Below are 16,503 nucleotides of genomic sequence, written 5' to 3' on the forward strand. Positions count from 1 at the left end.
TTCACTTATGTATCATGTATTATGTATCATGAGTATCATTTTACTCATCCCGCCCCTGTCTAGGTGTACCTGTGGTCCCAGGAACAAATTCTCCCATCGCCAGCATGCAGGAGGCGCAGGTGTTCGCCCAAACATACGGCTTCCCCATCATCTTCAAAGCAGCCTACGGAGGAGGTGGTCGCGGCATGAGGGTGGTCAGAGAGTACGAGGTGAGCCCGTCAGCCGCTGAGTAACGTAATTTAACAGCTTGCTCTAACAACATAAATCTTGTCCCAACGCTTGTCCAGCAAAGACAAAACACTTGATGACCGGCCCGCCTCATGACAAATTTTGGTTTTCATATGCATTAATTTTCTGTTTGTGTTGAATCAAAATGAAATTTTTTGGAAATTACACCCTTGTCATTTATCTCTCCGGCTGCCAATCACCCTGTGTGTTTTGGTGTGTGTGCTCTGAAACTAGCCATGTACAGTGCATCCCTTGGCGGATTTACATCTACCAATCTACCACCATCCTCCTCATCTTCCTCCTCTCGGCCATGTAAGGGCGCCATAACCCACAGGGCAATAATTGCCTGTCAGAATAGCTGTCACAATGATGACCTCACAACATTTTGATGGAGGGAAATGTAGTCCAAAACTGGACTTTTTGGGTCATGTTACTCAATAGTTGTTAGCATGCTGCAAGTTTTGTTATTTTGCTGTTAAATGATGCCAATATGAAATTAGACGAATCCTATCTGGTCGACATCCCACTTTTCTTCATCTTTAGTTTTCAGTTTCTATATCTCCTTACCCTTTTGCGTGTTCTTGTTTGTGTATGTAGGTATTTGTCTTGGTTGTAAAATGTCTGGTTTCTAATGAAACATTTCATTTATAGGAAAAACAATTGTATGACCTATGTGACCTGTCACCTCTAGATTGCAGGCTTGCTCTACATTTTTGCCAGCATCTACTTCAACTTCATAATGCAACAATAAATGCACTTTAAACTCCAGAAAACTAAAAACAGACTGTGTAAGAAGCTACCTTGTACATAATGTACAACATTTTCATAATTTACTAAGTGTGGTGATAGTCTGCATATACAATCCTTATATTTGTTTCGTATATGCTGTGTATGCTGTGCGTTAATATACAAACATACTGCTTACAGACAGTGGAATAAGTCCAGTCACTTAAAATGCATTCATTAAGCTTTTCAGCATGGACAGCCAACAGCTGCTCACTCACTGTAAGTGTTGTTTTGGGAGATGTTTGTGAAAAATTCAGAATGGTTGTAGACTTTTAACCTCCAAGAAAAACACTTTTAACCTCAGCAGATTGTTACTGGAAACTGGGCCAAGCAGGCCCAATAATACTATTTCACTTGCCCATGGTTCAACAGGAGGGTAATTAATTATGATTGTTTTCCTTTGTTTTTTTTATTACTAAATGTTGTACATTATTAATGGTAAAATAAAACCAAGAACATTTTTTTTAAAGTTTCCCTAGAACATCAATATATGAGAAAGTTTAATGTCCTTTACTGGATGATTTTATCCAAAATGTGTCTCAAAGGGAAAATGAACTCCTTAAGGCCCATAGACACCAGTTGTCACCCCTGTTTATTTCAGTGGAGGCCTGTCGGCAGCTTTGCTGCTCATGCCAGCAGTAGTGGGGGCACTGGAGGGGGGAGGGTCCCTGCCCATGTGAACGTGCACAGCCTTCCCCCGTTTCTGCCTCTAAAGTTTGACATGGTCAAACTTTTTCAGCAGGCAGCTGGTTGTTGTCCAATCAGACAGAAGAGGGCAGAGATCAGTGGTGAATCAGAGCTGCACAGAGCATTGCCACCTCCTCATCCTTCATGGCTGTTAACATTTATACTGTTCTTTATTTCTTTGCTTTGGCTTTTAAAAAATACAAAATGTAAGTCACAATAATAGGGTTATGTAAATCATTACAGTATTTTTTTTTCCTACCCAAAATACTACATTCAATTAAAATGTGTTTATGGTTTATTTAGGCTTATGAAATATACAAAATATACTCCCTCTTTTGTCCTCACTTTCAAATTTATGCTTTAAATATGTGCAAATTAAGAAGCAACAGTTATTATATTCCTTTTTACTGTTATATTATTGGTAGGGTGGCCCTACTGGCTGTGACATTCACTAAACCCTTGACCCAGAGAAACATTTCATATTTGAAATGACTCTAGTCAGCGTCAGCCACAGCGGTTCAATACCCTTACTCACTGATCTACACAAGGAATGGCAGTGGTGTGTTGTACTGTAGTCATTGAGCCTCACAAGTCAGCAATCCATTGAAAAGTATGACCTTTTCTGAGTTGTACCCCAATCTAATTAATTAGTTGTTGACATTTCTATTTATTCAGCTGAGTCACAGGGGCCCCAGCAGCTCCAGCTGATATGATGTGAGGAAACTGTAAAGAGGTTTCTCTGTACTGTTGGGACCCCAAGCAACAATGCGTAGGTTGACTTTTTATTCCATTAAGGCCAGCTGGCCAGTGGGTCATTTGTATGCTGAATTAACAGAGTGGGCCTAACTATTCTCAACATATTGTAGGATGAGATGTGTATGTTTACTGATAAGCAAGGCAGAATTAAAGTGCCAGATTTTTGCTCAGAGTGTGACGTGATGTGCTTTCCCAAAGAGCAAGAGAAATGGAGAACGGCATGTATCAAAGCTCCAGTGGCCAAAGCTGACAGACGGCCTGAACTGATGTGGAAGGAGTGCAAATGGAATTCTGCTAACTTCTGAGTCTTTGAAAAGTCTTTTCTGTCATTTACAAAAATAAAGGTGCACCACTGATTTTGACAGGCTAGGTTTGTGACTTTAAATTCCTTTTCCAACCCCTTCCCCCCAAACCCTTATAATTCAGTGCTAGTTTTCATTGGCTTCTTGAATTTTTACAAATGCCCTTTCCATTATATGGTAGGTTTATTTCCATTTTTTTCTCACCATAAACTGACTATTGTAGATACATTTGTAAGCATTATGATCTCATCCCAAGAAAGATATATTTTGCAGTGATTTATTTGGTTTGGGAAGATAAGTGGAGATTGACATGCTAAATGGCTGCATTTATACAGCGCTTTTATCCAAAGCGCTTTACAATTTTTGCTTCTCATTCACCAATTCACACACACACACTCACATACTGATGGCTGTGAGCTACCATGCAAGGTGCTGGCCTGACCGTCGAGCAATTTGGGTACTCCTTCCACTTCAGAACCACCAACTCTGTGACGACCTGCTCTACCTCTTGAGCCACAGCCGCCGTGATGTAGGCTGCAACTGAGTATTTTCTTTATGGATTAATCTGCCAATGATTATCTTGATTAATCATTTTTGTCTAGAAAATGGCAGTAGATGCCCACCACAATTTCCCAGATCCCAGGGTGACGTTTTCAAATTGCTTGTTTTGTCCGTCCAACAGTCCAAAACCCAAAAGTGTTACTATCACATAAGCACATTTTTTGCTTGGAAAATTACTTGATTGATTAATCAAAATATCAAAATAGTTGCAGGTTTATTTTCTGTCGATCAATTTATGGTTTCAGCTCCATTTTGATCTTTAGTCCTCTACAATGTACCACTGAACTTTATCAGGGACTTGTGTAACTATAAGTAACTATAGTTTGTGATGTTTTAGGTTAGCACTTTACAAACTTGCTCAATCGTAAATCCAGACAATGGGAGAAAGGAAGATTGCACAGTTGACAAGTTTATGTAGTATCTTGTAATGCATGGCAAATGATCAGAAACAGATGAGAGGTTAAACATATATAGAGCCCTGTTGGAGTGCTCTTTCTGTGTTCTTAGAATTATAATACACAATCATGATTACTTACGGTATGTGTAAGCTAACGAATATACCCCGGTGTGGCATTTTAGCTTCAGTTCATGCCAGTCTTGCGCTGTTTTCTGAGAAGCCACTTTGACAAACACTGGCCTGCTTTTGCCGATGCTCAGGACTACTGTGTTGAGCACCTGGTTGTTTTGCCTCCACGAGCATCTTCTCTCAAGGCTATGAGATGACCGCTGAGGATGGGCTCGTGTATCCTCTCCTGAGGCACAGGGAAGGGGTCACGATGGTGACTCAGCCTTTTCCCAGTAGAGGAGACTGGATGGGCTGGCAGGACGTAACGGACTGACTAACACAGATTGAGTCACAACCTTCAGCATGCTCGGTCGTGACCTCCCACAGTCTGGTCCCAGAGATGTTGTATAGTATCTTGCTCCCTAAGGTTGTGTAAACATTTGTGTCAAAAGAAAGGAAAAAAACAAAGAAAACTGCATAACATCACATGTGAATGACATGGAAGGGAAAGGGAAATAAAATAGTTTACCACAGGAAATAAGTTACACTAAATATAACTAACTGACCTGACGCAGAGATTAAATGACTTTGAAATATAGCATCAAAACTCCTTGAAAACCACACAAACTCTTTGCTGTGACACTCATGCTTCTTGAATAGTAGCGCTAACTCGGACATGTATGGATTTTTCTCATCTGTTTGTCAGGAACTTGAGGAGAATTACCAGCGGGCCTACTCTGAAGCCCTGACAGCTTTTGGGAACGGAGCCCTGTTTGTTGAGAAGTTTATTGAAAAGCCAAGACACATTGAAGTACAGATCCTTGGTAAGTGCACTCAACGACTTCCTTTGTGTTTGCCTTTTAACTGTGTCCGTTGTTTGTTTATGTGAATTGATCAAAGTTCATTAAGAAAGCATAGAAGTTCTTGAACTCTATAGCAGTGCAAAGGGAGGAAGAGAGGCAGATGAACAATGAATGAATGAGATGTATTGGCCAGCAGAGAATTCTCATTATTTCTTATTATAGTGAATGTAACTCTACTACCACTCAATATTATAGAACTGAAATTCAACACCGACACTTGCAGGAAATGTCTGTACCTTGAGCATATACTATACAGTTCATGTGAATGTGTATTTGTGCGTACATGTTCAGGTGGACATTACTGTAAGTGCTTGTTATCAGGCATACATCTCTCTTTTGGCACGGATGTGTTTGCGTGTTTACGTCTGTGCATGTTTTATCATTTACCGTGGTGTAGTTCTGTGTGTGTGGTCACTGTGATTAATTACCGTCTTTAGGGCATGCAGGGATTTTGTGAATTTTCTGAATTACCTGTTAAAATCCCATGCCTTTGCCAGCCCTCTGCTTTTCTGCCTTCCCCCTTTCTCTACTTCTCTCCTCCACTTTCAATTCTGTTTTCCACTTTCTCCCCTTTTGTTTTTGTCCTGTTCCTTTCTCTCTTGTTCCCTTCCCAACCTCCTACTGTCTCATTTAGTTTCTTCTGCCTGTGCGTTTTCTTTCAACTTTCCTTCATCCTTGCTCCTTTTCAGGCCCTTAAATGCTTTGTCGCAATCTGTGTTAGACTGTTGGATATCAGTTTTGAGGCATGTCAGATTTTGCGATAAATGTAAATATAAAGAGAAAAAAAAGATGCAAGCAGAGATATCTCATCAACTCACATCATTCATCTGCCCCACTCTCATATTCAAAAATGCAGCACTAAACCGTCTTTGGCCATAGTACTGGCACTGTTTTTAACTTTAGTCAAAAATGGGACTTGGTATAGATAGTGTATATACAGTAAATGTCAAAATGATATCTACAAGACAAAGGTCTAGCACTGGCTAGTCAGCTATTCTACTAGCATCTTTACTGCCAGCCAACCACCATCTAGTTAATAGGTAATAGTTTTGAATATTTGTTTAAGAAAAAATTTCAAAATGCTCTGGTTGCAGCTTCCAATGTGAGGATTTGCTCCAGTTCCCTGTTTCATTGTAAACAGAATATCTTTGGGTTTTGGACTGTTGATCGGACAAAACAAGTCATTTGAAGACATCATCTTGAAAATGTTTCACTATTTTCTGATGCTTTATAGACTAAATGATTTCAATGACTAACGACAGATTAATCGATAATGAAAATAAATGTTAGTTGCAGCCCACAATGTTATCTTTATATAGATCACCCTTGGCTGGGCTGGGCTGTACTTTTTCATTATAACACTTTTTACGTCTTTTACTGGACTCCCCAGTCCCACACATTGAAGTACTTAAGGAAACAATCGGTGATACAGAATGTGTATACAGATACCTTCGGCTGCCTCTGCCTTGCAGGCCGTAGCAGTCAGAATTTTGGCATCGGCTGTGTTGGGTTTCCAAAGCTCTAAATCGGCCGTCAATGGACGTGTCTCACAGTGATATCTAGGACCAAAGAATGACTCTTTCACTTATCCTTTAATTGATTTCAACCAATCATTTTCTACATAACCCTGATTATCTTGTCTCCCCCCCCCTTCCTTCCTCAGGCGATAAATATGGTAATGTCATCCACCTCTATGAGAGAGACTGCTCCATTCAGCGGAGACACCAAAAGGTGAAGTCCTCATTTTAAAATTCATCTAACCCAACTCAATGTTTGAATGTATTTAAGATTATCTTCATGGCATTTCTGCTGTATTATGTAGATTAGCATGAAGTGGATGGTGATGGTGGGCGGTCATGAAACAAAGGTCGTAAGCAGGAATCACACCCTCAAGCACTGCAGTCTACTGTATATACAAAAGGCCATAGTGTTTTATGTCCCTTTTTATTTAGGCAAACAGGGCAATTAAGCAACATATTAACAAGTAATGTCATTATAGGCCTGATTATAGCAATGGTTATAATGGCACTGGTGGCCCTGGGTATCATAGATGTCCTGAGCAGCAGGGGGCAAGAGGATTATATACCAATAAAAATTAGCCACTGCTAATGCTGTGTAAATGGGAGTCTTGGCAACAACTGTAGCAGCTACATAATTCTCCACAAAATCAACTTGGATCAACAAACTGTTTCTTTAAGGGAATATAGCTTTGAATTGACTCTCATTCATTAGCCAGGGCTATTTTTCCTAGATTCTTAGGCTGGTGCTGGAAAGAAATTAGGTATTTCAGCATCACCTTATTGTCAGAATAACAAAAATGTCTGAATACCACATGAAAGACAAAATAGAAATTGTCATCTAATCGTCACTCAATATAACAATGCTTTCATCAGCAGAAGCTGATTAACACGTGTAATATTTCATTACATATTGTCACCTCAAAGCAGTTTCAATCATGTGTCCCCATCACTTTCTTCCTTTCCCTTTAATCAAATTATAGATGATAATCATGTTCATTCCAGAGCTGCTGCTCTTTGATTCTGTGAGACTTAATCTGCCTTTGCCCTTAATCTAAGATCTTTTTGAATCTCAGAAACAAGAATAGTTGCTTGTGGAAATAGATTAGGGATGGTAGAGTGCCTATAGGATATTTTTAGCTTTCCTCTGTCTTGGAAGTGCTATTCATACTTGGAGAAGGGTTTTTTTTGGGGGGGGGGATTTGATAACATTTTTAAATTGAGTTCTTGTGGTTTTAATTTTTTAAGATCAGACATGGGTCATGTTGTTTTGAACTAGATTCAATTATTTCTTTTGGATGGGTTGACTTGTTTGACACAGTGGAACGAAACAGATCAGCCTCCAACGTGGCGAACCCCACCCACCCAGCAGCTGTGTGTGAAATGCTGAATGTGACTGCAGATGATTTGTTTTGCTGAAGCTAAAGTGACATATACTGTATCAAATATATAATACGTAAAAATGATGGTATTTACTAAATGTTAGTAGGAAACTAAGTGTGTGATACTTCTTCTGTCTGTTTTGAAAATCCGTTCTGACATGGGAGAAATTTGGGGGATTTGGGTGCACTATTAAGCGCTATAGCAAAGCATGTGAACATAATGGATCATGTTTTGCTATGATCCAGTTCTGTAAAAGACATTGAACTCAGAGGCCATTTTCCAAATTCTGTTTGCGGTTGCTAATGGTAGGGAGCCCTCAAATAATGTAACATCCATTAAATGAAAGAGATGCAGGATAGCATAGCAAGGCTTTTCAGACTTAGTAATTACTGTATCTTAACACGTTTTCTATGAATTTTAAATTAAAATGTTATTTCAGTGGTACATTAATTAAATAATTTGAGGTCTGGTGTGTCAAAAGCAGCACTAGCATCCAAGAGAATTTGGAGAAGTACATTTCCAGCCTCAGTATTGGGCTAAATGAGTCAAAACTGAATTAATAGAGCTGTTCAAGATGCATGATTTGTAGGTGTAGATCATTGAGTTGAAATATGCAAATTTTTGTTTGTTTATTGTCAGTGTGCTGCATTTCTGTTCTGACAGTGTTGTGGTCACTGTGGCATTATTAATAAAAGCCTGTTTTTTGTTTTTAAGGTTGTGGAGATTGCACCGGCTTTCCAACTGGACACACATCTGAGAGACCGACTTCACGCTGATTCTGTCAACCTCGCAAAACAGGTACGTTGTTGTGCTGAAGACAGTATAAATCGGCCACAAAGCCCTAGTGATTTCTGCTGTCTCTTTCCCGTTTTTTAATTTCAGTGTCATAAAGGTATTTTCCCAAGGTTCAGGGTCACTCGACCATTTCATTACATTAGGGAAAATGCTCCTGAATGACTGGAAAGGTTAAAAAAAAAAAAGTGTTATGACAGAACCCCTGCTTAATCATTTTTTAATCATTGAGCGTACAAAATTAATAGGTGTGTATTAAAGTAATAAATATTAATGTGGCTGTGGCCTGATGTTAAGGCAGCATATTCACTAGGTAGCAGTATTTCCTCTAAAATGTGAAGGCATGTTGAATGTGCAGTGTTACAAAGTTTTGACCACTTGTTTAAAAAAAGTTGGCAGGCTTGAGGAGAAATGGCTCACTGAAACTGAAAAAGCTTTCCTGGCGAGGACACTCAAGCAGTGGGTTGTATTTAGGAAGTCTGAACAAATTCCCAATGCTATTCATTTTTCTGTCTGTAATTGGTCTGCAAAACAACTGGATTCTCCCCAGGAATTTTAATGCGCTATCTACCTGTGATTCAAATGAGGGGGACATTAGTGCTTTGCCAAACTGTGAAAATAAAAATTAAATTTGAAAATGGGTGGAAATACATGTCAACAGTGCCGACAGTAAATGCAATTCTGGAAATGAATGTTTTTTGAGTGCATCTCAAGAATAACTTTATGATTATTGTCACCAATTGTGCACTCTAATAGGAAAAAAACAAAGCAAAAACATCCCCTGCAGAGTGAAAGCTCACCTTGTATTTAGCCGTTTAAAATCATCTATATCACAGTTGTCTGGCTTTAGTGTTGCCGAAAAGTTGGCTCCCCTATGACAGTCAAGCCTCATCTCTCAGAGGAGATTTCAAGTAATGGCCTTTTCAGGTAATGGCCCAGTTGAGGAATGGATAGAAGTAAAGACAGAGATGGAGACGAGGATGGTGATTTGCTAAAGAAATGACCTTGATGATGGAGAAATGGTTATACAAGAGAGGGATAGAAACTTAATGCAAGGCTCATGATGTGAACTTGCTCCAGTAGTAATTTTTCTTTCCTGCAGTAATCAAATCACAAAATTACCAAGCTTGTCTGCATAAAGTGACGAACCATGTCTCCTTGTGTGTGCGTTTAAGAGCTGCAGCAGCAGCGAGCTCTTGTCCATGGCTTTTCTCTGCATATTATCATTCAAACGACAATGTGTGGATGATGGGTCCCAACAAGAGTACAGCATGCATGCACACTCACGCACACACCCGTTTACTATTCTTGAGAGGACCTCGATTGACTCAGTACAAGGACATGTTTCAGCTCCATCACACAGGCACCTCTGCGACGAGTTGTCTGTGTGAGAGCACTTACTGTTGTTGTTGTTGCATGCAGGAGGAGGATTTTCTCCTGTTTCCAAACCTCGAATTTAAGATGAATTAAATGACTTCAGTGTCGAGCTCTATTTGCAGTATTTGCATTTCAGGGTTTACTTCACATGTCATATGTACAAACTAGGCATAATTGCCTGTATCAGTGGCATATTTCAGTTTCTACCTGTCAAGGCTGTGTGCTCAATTTGCAAATAAATGTGTACAACATAGAAACAAAAGGAAGCTCCTTGTTTGCAAATATTAGAATATTTATTACAACTTTTAATGCACACACACAAACAAAAGTGCATGGTAAAAGGACGATTATTAGAGGCTGGAGTAGGATGGTAACATGTTTCAAGCTTAGTGCTCCTCCTCAACCAGGATACAGGGGAAATGATAAAGGATTGTATTTTAGACAAAAGAGTAGAAGTTACATGATGTTACCTCCGACAGATCAATTGAATTATAGATTTTCATAAATACTCATGTAACTAGTAATAACAACGTGAATCACATTAATAACAGCAACAGTACTTTCAACAAGAAAATTAAAATGGGGTGAAAAAGTAATGTGATTAGTTTACAAAACATGTTGTGTTTGATTTGCATTAAAGGAATAGTTTGACATTTTGTGAAATTTGCTTATTTGCCTTCTTACTGAGAGTTAGATGAGATGACTGATACCACTTTTTTATGTTTCTGTTAAATGTGACGCTACAGCCAGGAGAAGGTTAGCTTAGTTTAGCATAAAGACTGGAAACAGCTGGCCTGTCTCAAGCTGTCTAAAGCTCACTAATTAACACATAATGGATGTTGTATCTTTAATCTTATTAAGTGTAAAAACAACAAACTGTGATGGGGGGGGGTTATGTGCGTGAAGTATTTTCTTGGCACAGTGACTTCCTGAAGTCTCGTCTGGCTACATTTAATGGACCGACATGAGTTAGATTAACATATCTGCCAAATATCTTTGCTATAATAAACCAATGTTAAATAAATATAGTGCCAGATCAGAGATTCGTAGATATGAGTTTCAGGAGTTAAGAATTGACTGTAAATATTTTTTTATCCTTTGCTACAAGGCCCTGTTAACAGTTGACAATTGAATAACAGGAACAGACAATGTAATTAATAGACAATAAACACGGTAGAGGCTCAGTCAAAGCAGTCATAGTAGAAGACGATTATTGAGAACTGTCCTGAAGTTACAGGAAGGTATTAGGTATTTTGATTTGTAGCTGAAATAGCAGATTATTCCAGAATGCTGCACAAGCACTAAAAGCAGTCTCTCCTAAATTTTTTGGCACTGGATAAGTCCTCACAAGGGTAGTAATACAGATGTGCATACTGTACAGTATGAAGTCACACACAGCTGAAGGATCAAACCTGCAGCATTTGCAGATTATCACCAGGGGTCTCACTTTCTCTCTGCCTCATCGTCATTTTTCTTGTTCCAGACACCCCTCTCCTCTTCTCCCTCCTTCCCTCCCTCCCTCCCGTTGTTGCATTTCCCTGCTATGTGTTGTGATTGCATTTCACATTGTGTCAGTCCCCACAGTGAAGGCTTCCACTTCAGAGCTGAGCCCAGCTCTCACCACGGGTATTGAAACCTGCTCCCCAAGCAACTGAGGCTGAACTTTGGTACTTAGTTGGGTATTATTAATGTGTGTGTGTTTGTCACAGTCTGTGTGTATGTATGCGTCTGAGAGTGAGAGACGGCGGGTGCAAGGCGACATTTATTTTTAATGTGTTTTGTGGTCCTTGTAGAATAGAAAATGATGAAGATGGTACATTTGTGCTGCACGTGTGCTGACATAAAACCGCAGTTATTGTCTGTACACAAACACACACATTAACAGGTACATGTGGTAGTCTCAAGTGGCCAGTTCTCCATAGTTTACTATTCTTGTGAAGACATTCAGACTCCAACTCTTTCAGTGCTGCATTCAAAGGTAGGTGCTCGGACAACTTAATGCGTCCAGTCCAATTTGCAGTGTAATTGGCGCCTTTTCATTTTAATCCTCAGCTCATTGGACTGTAATGGCATAGTGTTCTGGGCATTAAACTGCTATTGTGTCACACGTGTATGTGCACACCTACAGTCTCTCTTGCTTTTGCTTGCACATACACACCTAGACCACACCACAAAAAGTCTTCCACTCTTGTAAAAACACACTTGGTATACACATGTAAATTTATTCAGTATAAATAGAAAGATACACTGGGTGATATACTGTCCCTACTTTTGGTTCTGTATACTCACACACATACACATTTTTCTCCTACAACCCCACCCACACACACACCTGCTATTTCTCTACTGTTATCTGCTCTTAATGGCGGCTCCATAGTGCTGTTGCTCTGTCCCCCTTCAGCTCACCGTCTGTGCATATCGCCCATCTTCCATTATCAGCAGCCTCCATCTGAGTCTTTCAGAGAAACAGTGCAGTCTTTGAACTCATTGGCCACAGCATTTCCTGATAGAATGTCTCAGAACAAAGTTGCCTGGCAACACTGACGGCTGCAGGAAGTTACTTCAGCTCTCGGTAAAAAGGGTTTGAGCTCAGAGTGGATATCAAGCCAGAGCTCACAAGAAAAAGAAATTGTCAAATGGCCCGCTATGCTGTTATGTGTCTCAAACAGCTGATTTGATAAACTTGTTTGTAAATGGTTTTGTTTTTTCTCTCTCTTCACCCTCTGATTTTCTGGTTGCCATTGTCTTTGCTTTGTTGTCTTTGTGTTTTCAGAGGAAGAACTATGGCAGACATTTCATTTAACCAACCCATGCAATATCTCAGCCAGTCCTGATTTAGTTTTATTAATGATGCATCTCACTATCGCAGTTTGAGGTTTTTATAATCACAGTGATTGGCCCACTGATTGGGCGCTTCATTGCTTGCTCGTTCATCCATGTGCTGCATGTGATAATTTCGGCTTTTTTGATACCTCGGATATCTGTGCAGCAGTTGTATTGGGTATTTTTGCATCTGCAGTGGGTTAAGGTTTGAATACACCAGTCTGGAGTAGATAAGAGCTGCAGGTAGCAGCGGGCCCCATCTGCTTGGTTTTGCTTGGTGTGCATTAGATTTTAGGACAGGAAGTGAGGTTGAATACCTGCATTTAGGCATAAATCCCATCTCAGCACATATAACTTGTTGGTTGTCTGAGGCATGCAACAGCTGTGCACAAATGGACTGATAGACTATAACCACACACACATAAAATAACATGCACGGGAGATTCAATTTGACAAATCTTTATTACATTTACAAAGTTGCATTAACAGCCCAGAGATGGTTGTGTCAGTTACAATTGAAAAGTGGTCTATTTGTTACTGACTGGCTGTGCCAGCATCTGTATAATTAATAAGGAAGAAATTTACTGTTGTTTGACAATAGATTAGTTACCATTTCTTTTTACTGGACTGATGGTTGGCCAAAAGAGAGGATGCATCTTGTGGAACTGTATATTCTTTTTTCAACCTTGTATATTGTCTTTTTTCCCCCCAGGTTGGTTTTGTCATCACAGGTTTGTTCCTTCCCTCTGTCCATTTCAAACCCTTTCTATTTCAGTATTGGTTGAAACATGGATAGCCTCAAACTAGGACATTGTTTTTCTGGGTGTGACTTGATAAATGTTGTCAATAAGTGAAATCAACAACTACCCACAATGCCATCATAAGAGTAATAAATATAAATGAAAGCAATAGCTACAGCTATTATCATACCATGCCATCAAACAGTGTTCACAGGTTCTTGATGTTTTCAGATACATGTCTACTGAACAGATGTCATGCCATCCCAGGAGCACGGATATTATAGAGTGCCAAGATGTTTAGGTGGGGGTTGGCCAGCTTGTCCAGTTTCTGGCTACATGTAGCCACTGGACTCAAACACAGTTGTCTTGTGATATTTGGATATTTTTCAGTTTGGCAGTTTTTACCCCCCAACTTTTGAACTTGCTTGTTTGCCTTCAACACAATATTTTCAGTGTTCATTGCTTTTTAATGTTCATTTTGTGTGTGTACAATTTAAAGGGTTACATTATAATGTAGCATTTGGGTCAGTTAGATCATTTGGTTGTTTATTCACCCTTCTGTAGTAATTAGACAATCAAACAAATGCATCTACAGAAGTGCTAGATCTGTTTCTGTCAATGTGGTAGTGTGTTAATGTCTTTAACTTGGTTCTTGAGGTGTCCTTTGCATTTTTTTTTTTTTTTTGTACTGCTACACTGTCTCTCCAACACTTTGGACTTTCTCACACGTTTTCCAGTTAATCTTGGAGCTGTCTGTATGTTGCAGTTTGGCAGCAAGTTTGTGCCCTCGTTTCAAGCCTCTATATTATGATTGGGACTTGGCAGAGATAGCTCCTGTGAAGGAGTATAAGTAAAAAGGAAAATGTGAGTCCGTGATCTAAAATGATTAAGCTTTTTGCGCTGCTGTAATGGATTTTGTTCTTTAAATGTCAACTGATTCTACAGTTAAGCCACAGCAGAGCATTAGCACTGTATGAGTGTGAAGGACAAAACATGTTTCACACATCAAAATGAGAGTAGCACTTCCTTGGAATGGCTGTGCTAATAACATTGCTAAATAACAGGCACACCTCATTGACTATTAGTGTTTTAGTATGCACATAAGCTCACCTTAGATGTCTGGGCAACAAAACTATCAGTCTAATTAGCTAAACATTAGTCTCGGTGTGTGTGAGAGGAAAGACGAATTGTAGGTGACTTTAATGTCAGCAAGGCCTCACCGTCTGCCATTTTTGTTTCATGGCACATTTATCATTTTAAATTAAGACAGGGAAGAGGCAGAGTTACCTTTGGATACTTTGTGCAGCTGTAATTAGGAATTCAATTCTGGTACTCATGTGGGTGAGGAGTGTTGACAATTGAGACTTTGTTGCATTTTACATTGTATATGACGCAGTCTCACCCACTCCGTTTTGTTAGTTTTTTGGGTGGCGAGGAGAGAGGCGAACTTTCCTTTATTTTTTTATTTTTTTGGCAGAAATTAGCAGAGAAGATTGAAGCTGGGCCAGAGAATAACTCTTCTCCCTTTTTTGCGCTCTGGTGAAGCGAGAGGAGTGGAAGAGGGCATAAAATTCTAATTTGCTGCTGTGTTTTAAGTGTGAGATGGAGAGAGGAGAACAGGAGACAAAGATTTGAAATCTGTGTGCAAGATGATTTGAAGGGAAGCATCATTTGTGCTCGAGTGTTATAGAGAACAGGGGAGAAATAATTTGTTTGTGTTCAGTATTTTGCCTGCTCGTTTTCCCACTATCCCCTGAGAGATCTGCTACTCAAAGGCACAAATATGTCTGCAACTCATCAGCACTCAACAAAGCAATTGTGTATATGTCTGTGTGCAAGTTGGATAGCACAGTGCTGAACATATGGTCCTTAGTGTCACTACATGCTGTAAATATTTTGTTTCTAAAAAATACCTTTTTAAAGAATAACGCTGGTGTAATTTTATATTTTTCTTGAGAGAAGTACCTTGAAAAGATCAAAATAAAGAATGTCTTTGTCTCAATAAGTTTCATCTGAAGCTGTAAATCTTTAAAACTGGGTCTAAATATAGTTTGATTTCCTAAAACAGCTGGGCACTGCAGTTTTTAGCAAACATTACTCAAACAGGAGTAAATTATCAATTTGTTAGGGATTATTTTCAGCCAAGAATTGATACACCTTTGGTGCTTTAGTGAACATTTACGACAGCAGGACTATGTATGGGATGGGATTGACTCAAAATAAAAGTGTGTTCATGTCTGCCAGTGAAACAGTGTGGCTCATTGACTTGGTAGTTTTGTTTTAGCCAATAGTTTGGCTGCACAGAAAATACTTGTTGTTTTTGGCCTGTTACCACCAGACGTATCCTTTTGATATGCTTATGTGCCGAGCAAATCTGTATAAATTTACAGTAGGTGTAGTAGGTAAAATTTGCCAATTTCAAAGAGGAGAAACTTTTTATTATGTATTGTTGGTCCTTGTTCTGACAGTTACAGGTTTACAGTACGTCACAAATGGCCTTTGTAGACGTACATGTCTTCAACCTTGTACATTTTACATGCAAAGTGCATGACTTTGAAATACATGTAAAGTGATTTTAAAGGTATGCGATGTTTGTCTTATGCATATATTTATACATGAGAAAAAAAGAATCCCTTTTCTCCCTCCAATTTCATCTGTGTGTGGAGTTTCAGTGACAATAGCGTGCAAGTGTCTGCAGCCTGACGTCACCCTAAATTGAATAGTAGTACCTACTGTGTGTTTGTGACTGTTCAAAATAAACTTGTTTGTGACATCAAATGCTGCTTTCAAGTATGTACCCATCTTTGCTACCATCTTGTGTGTTGTTTCAGGCCTCTTGCTCTGTGTCCTTCTGTAAGCTCTGTTTGTGTGTACATGCGCCTCAGTCAATCCACAGAGGGTGTTAAACATGGAATTAGTTCTGCTGTCAATCACCATGGTGACGGTGAGTGAAGAGATGACACGCGCTCGCTCAGACGAGTCATGTCCCCGGGAGGAGGGGAGAGAGAGAGAGACACACACACACACACGGGGGGGGGGCCTCATAAATTCAGATTGACACTTGGTCCCTGGAGGTGGTCAGTGTACTGTAAACATTATTACTACTTACAGAGCCATAAACACCCTGCCTGTATGTGAGTCTCTGTGTGTCTGGTCCCATTTTTTACTTCAAAACTATCAGCA

At 39.5% G+C, this 16,503-nt stretch overlaps 1 protein-coding gene across 2 annotated transcripts in view; it reads left to right on the forward strand.

The window, feature by feature from the left end:
* LOC122870500 (pyruvate carboxylase, mitochondrial-like) overlaps positions 1-16,503 on the forward strand; it is a 292,268-nt gene that overhangs the window by 22,509 nt on the left and 253,256 nt on the right. For both annotated transcript variants that reach the window (XM_044184729.1, XM_044184728.1), the window contains exons 6-9: positions 64-209; positions 4,532-4,649; positions 6,352-6,419; positions 8,303-8,386. In XM_044184729.1, coding sequence (XP_044040664.1) covers positions 64-209; positions 4,532-4,649; positions 6,352-6,419; positions 8,303-8,386 — 416 coding nt within the window. The remainder of the gene's footprint in view (positions 1-63; positions 210-4,531; positions 4,650-6,351; positions 6,420-8,302; positions 8,387-16,503) is intronic.

This window comes from Siniperca chuatsi, linkage group LG22, assembly GCF_020085105.1.
Source record: "Siniperca chuatsi isolate FFG_IHB_CAS linkage group LG22, ASM2008510v1, whole genome shotgun sequence".
Classification (NCBI taxonomy): Eukaryota; Metazoa; Chordata; class Actinopteri; order Centrarchiformes; family Sinipercidae; genus Siniperca; species Siniperca chuatsi.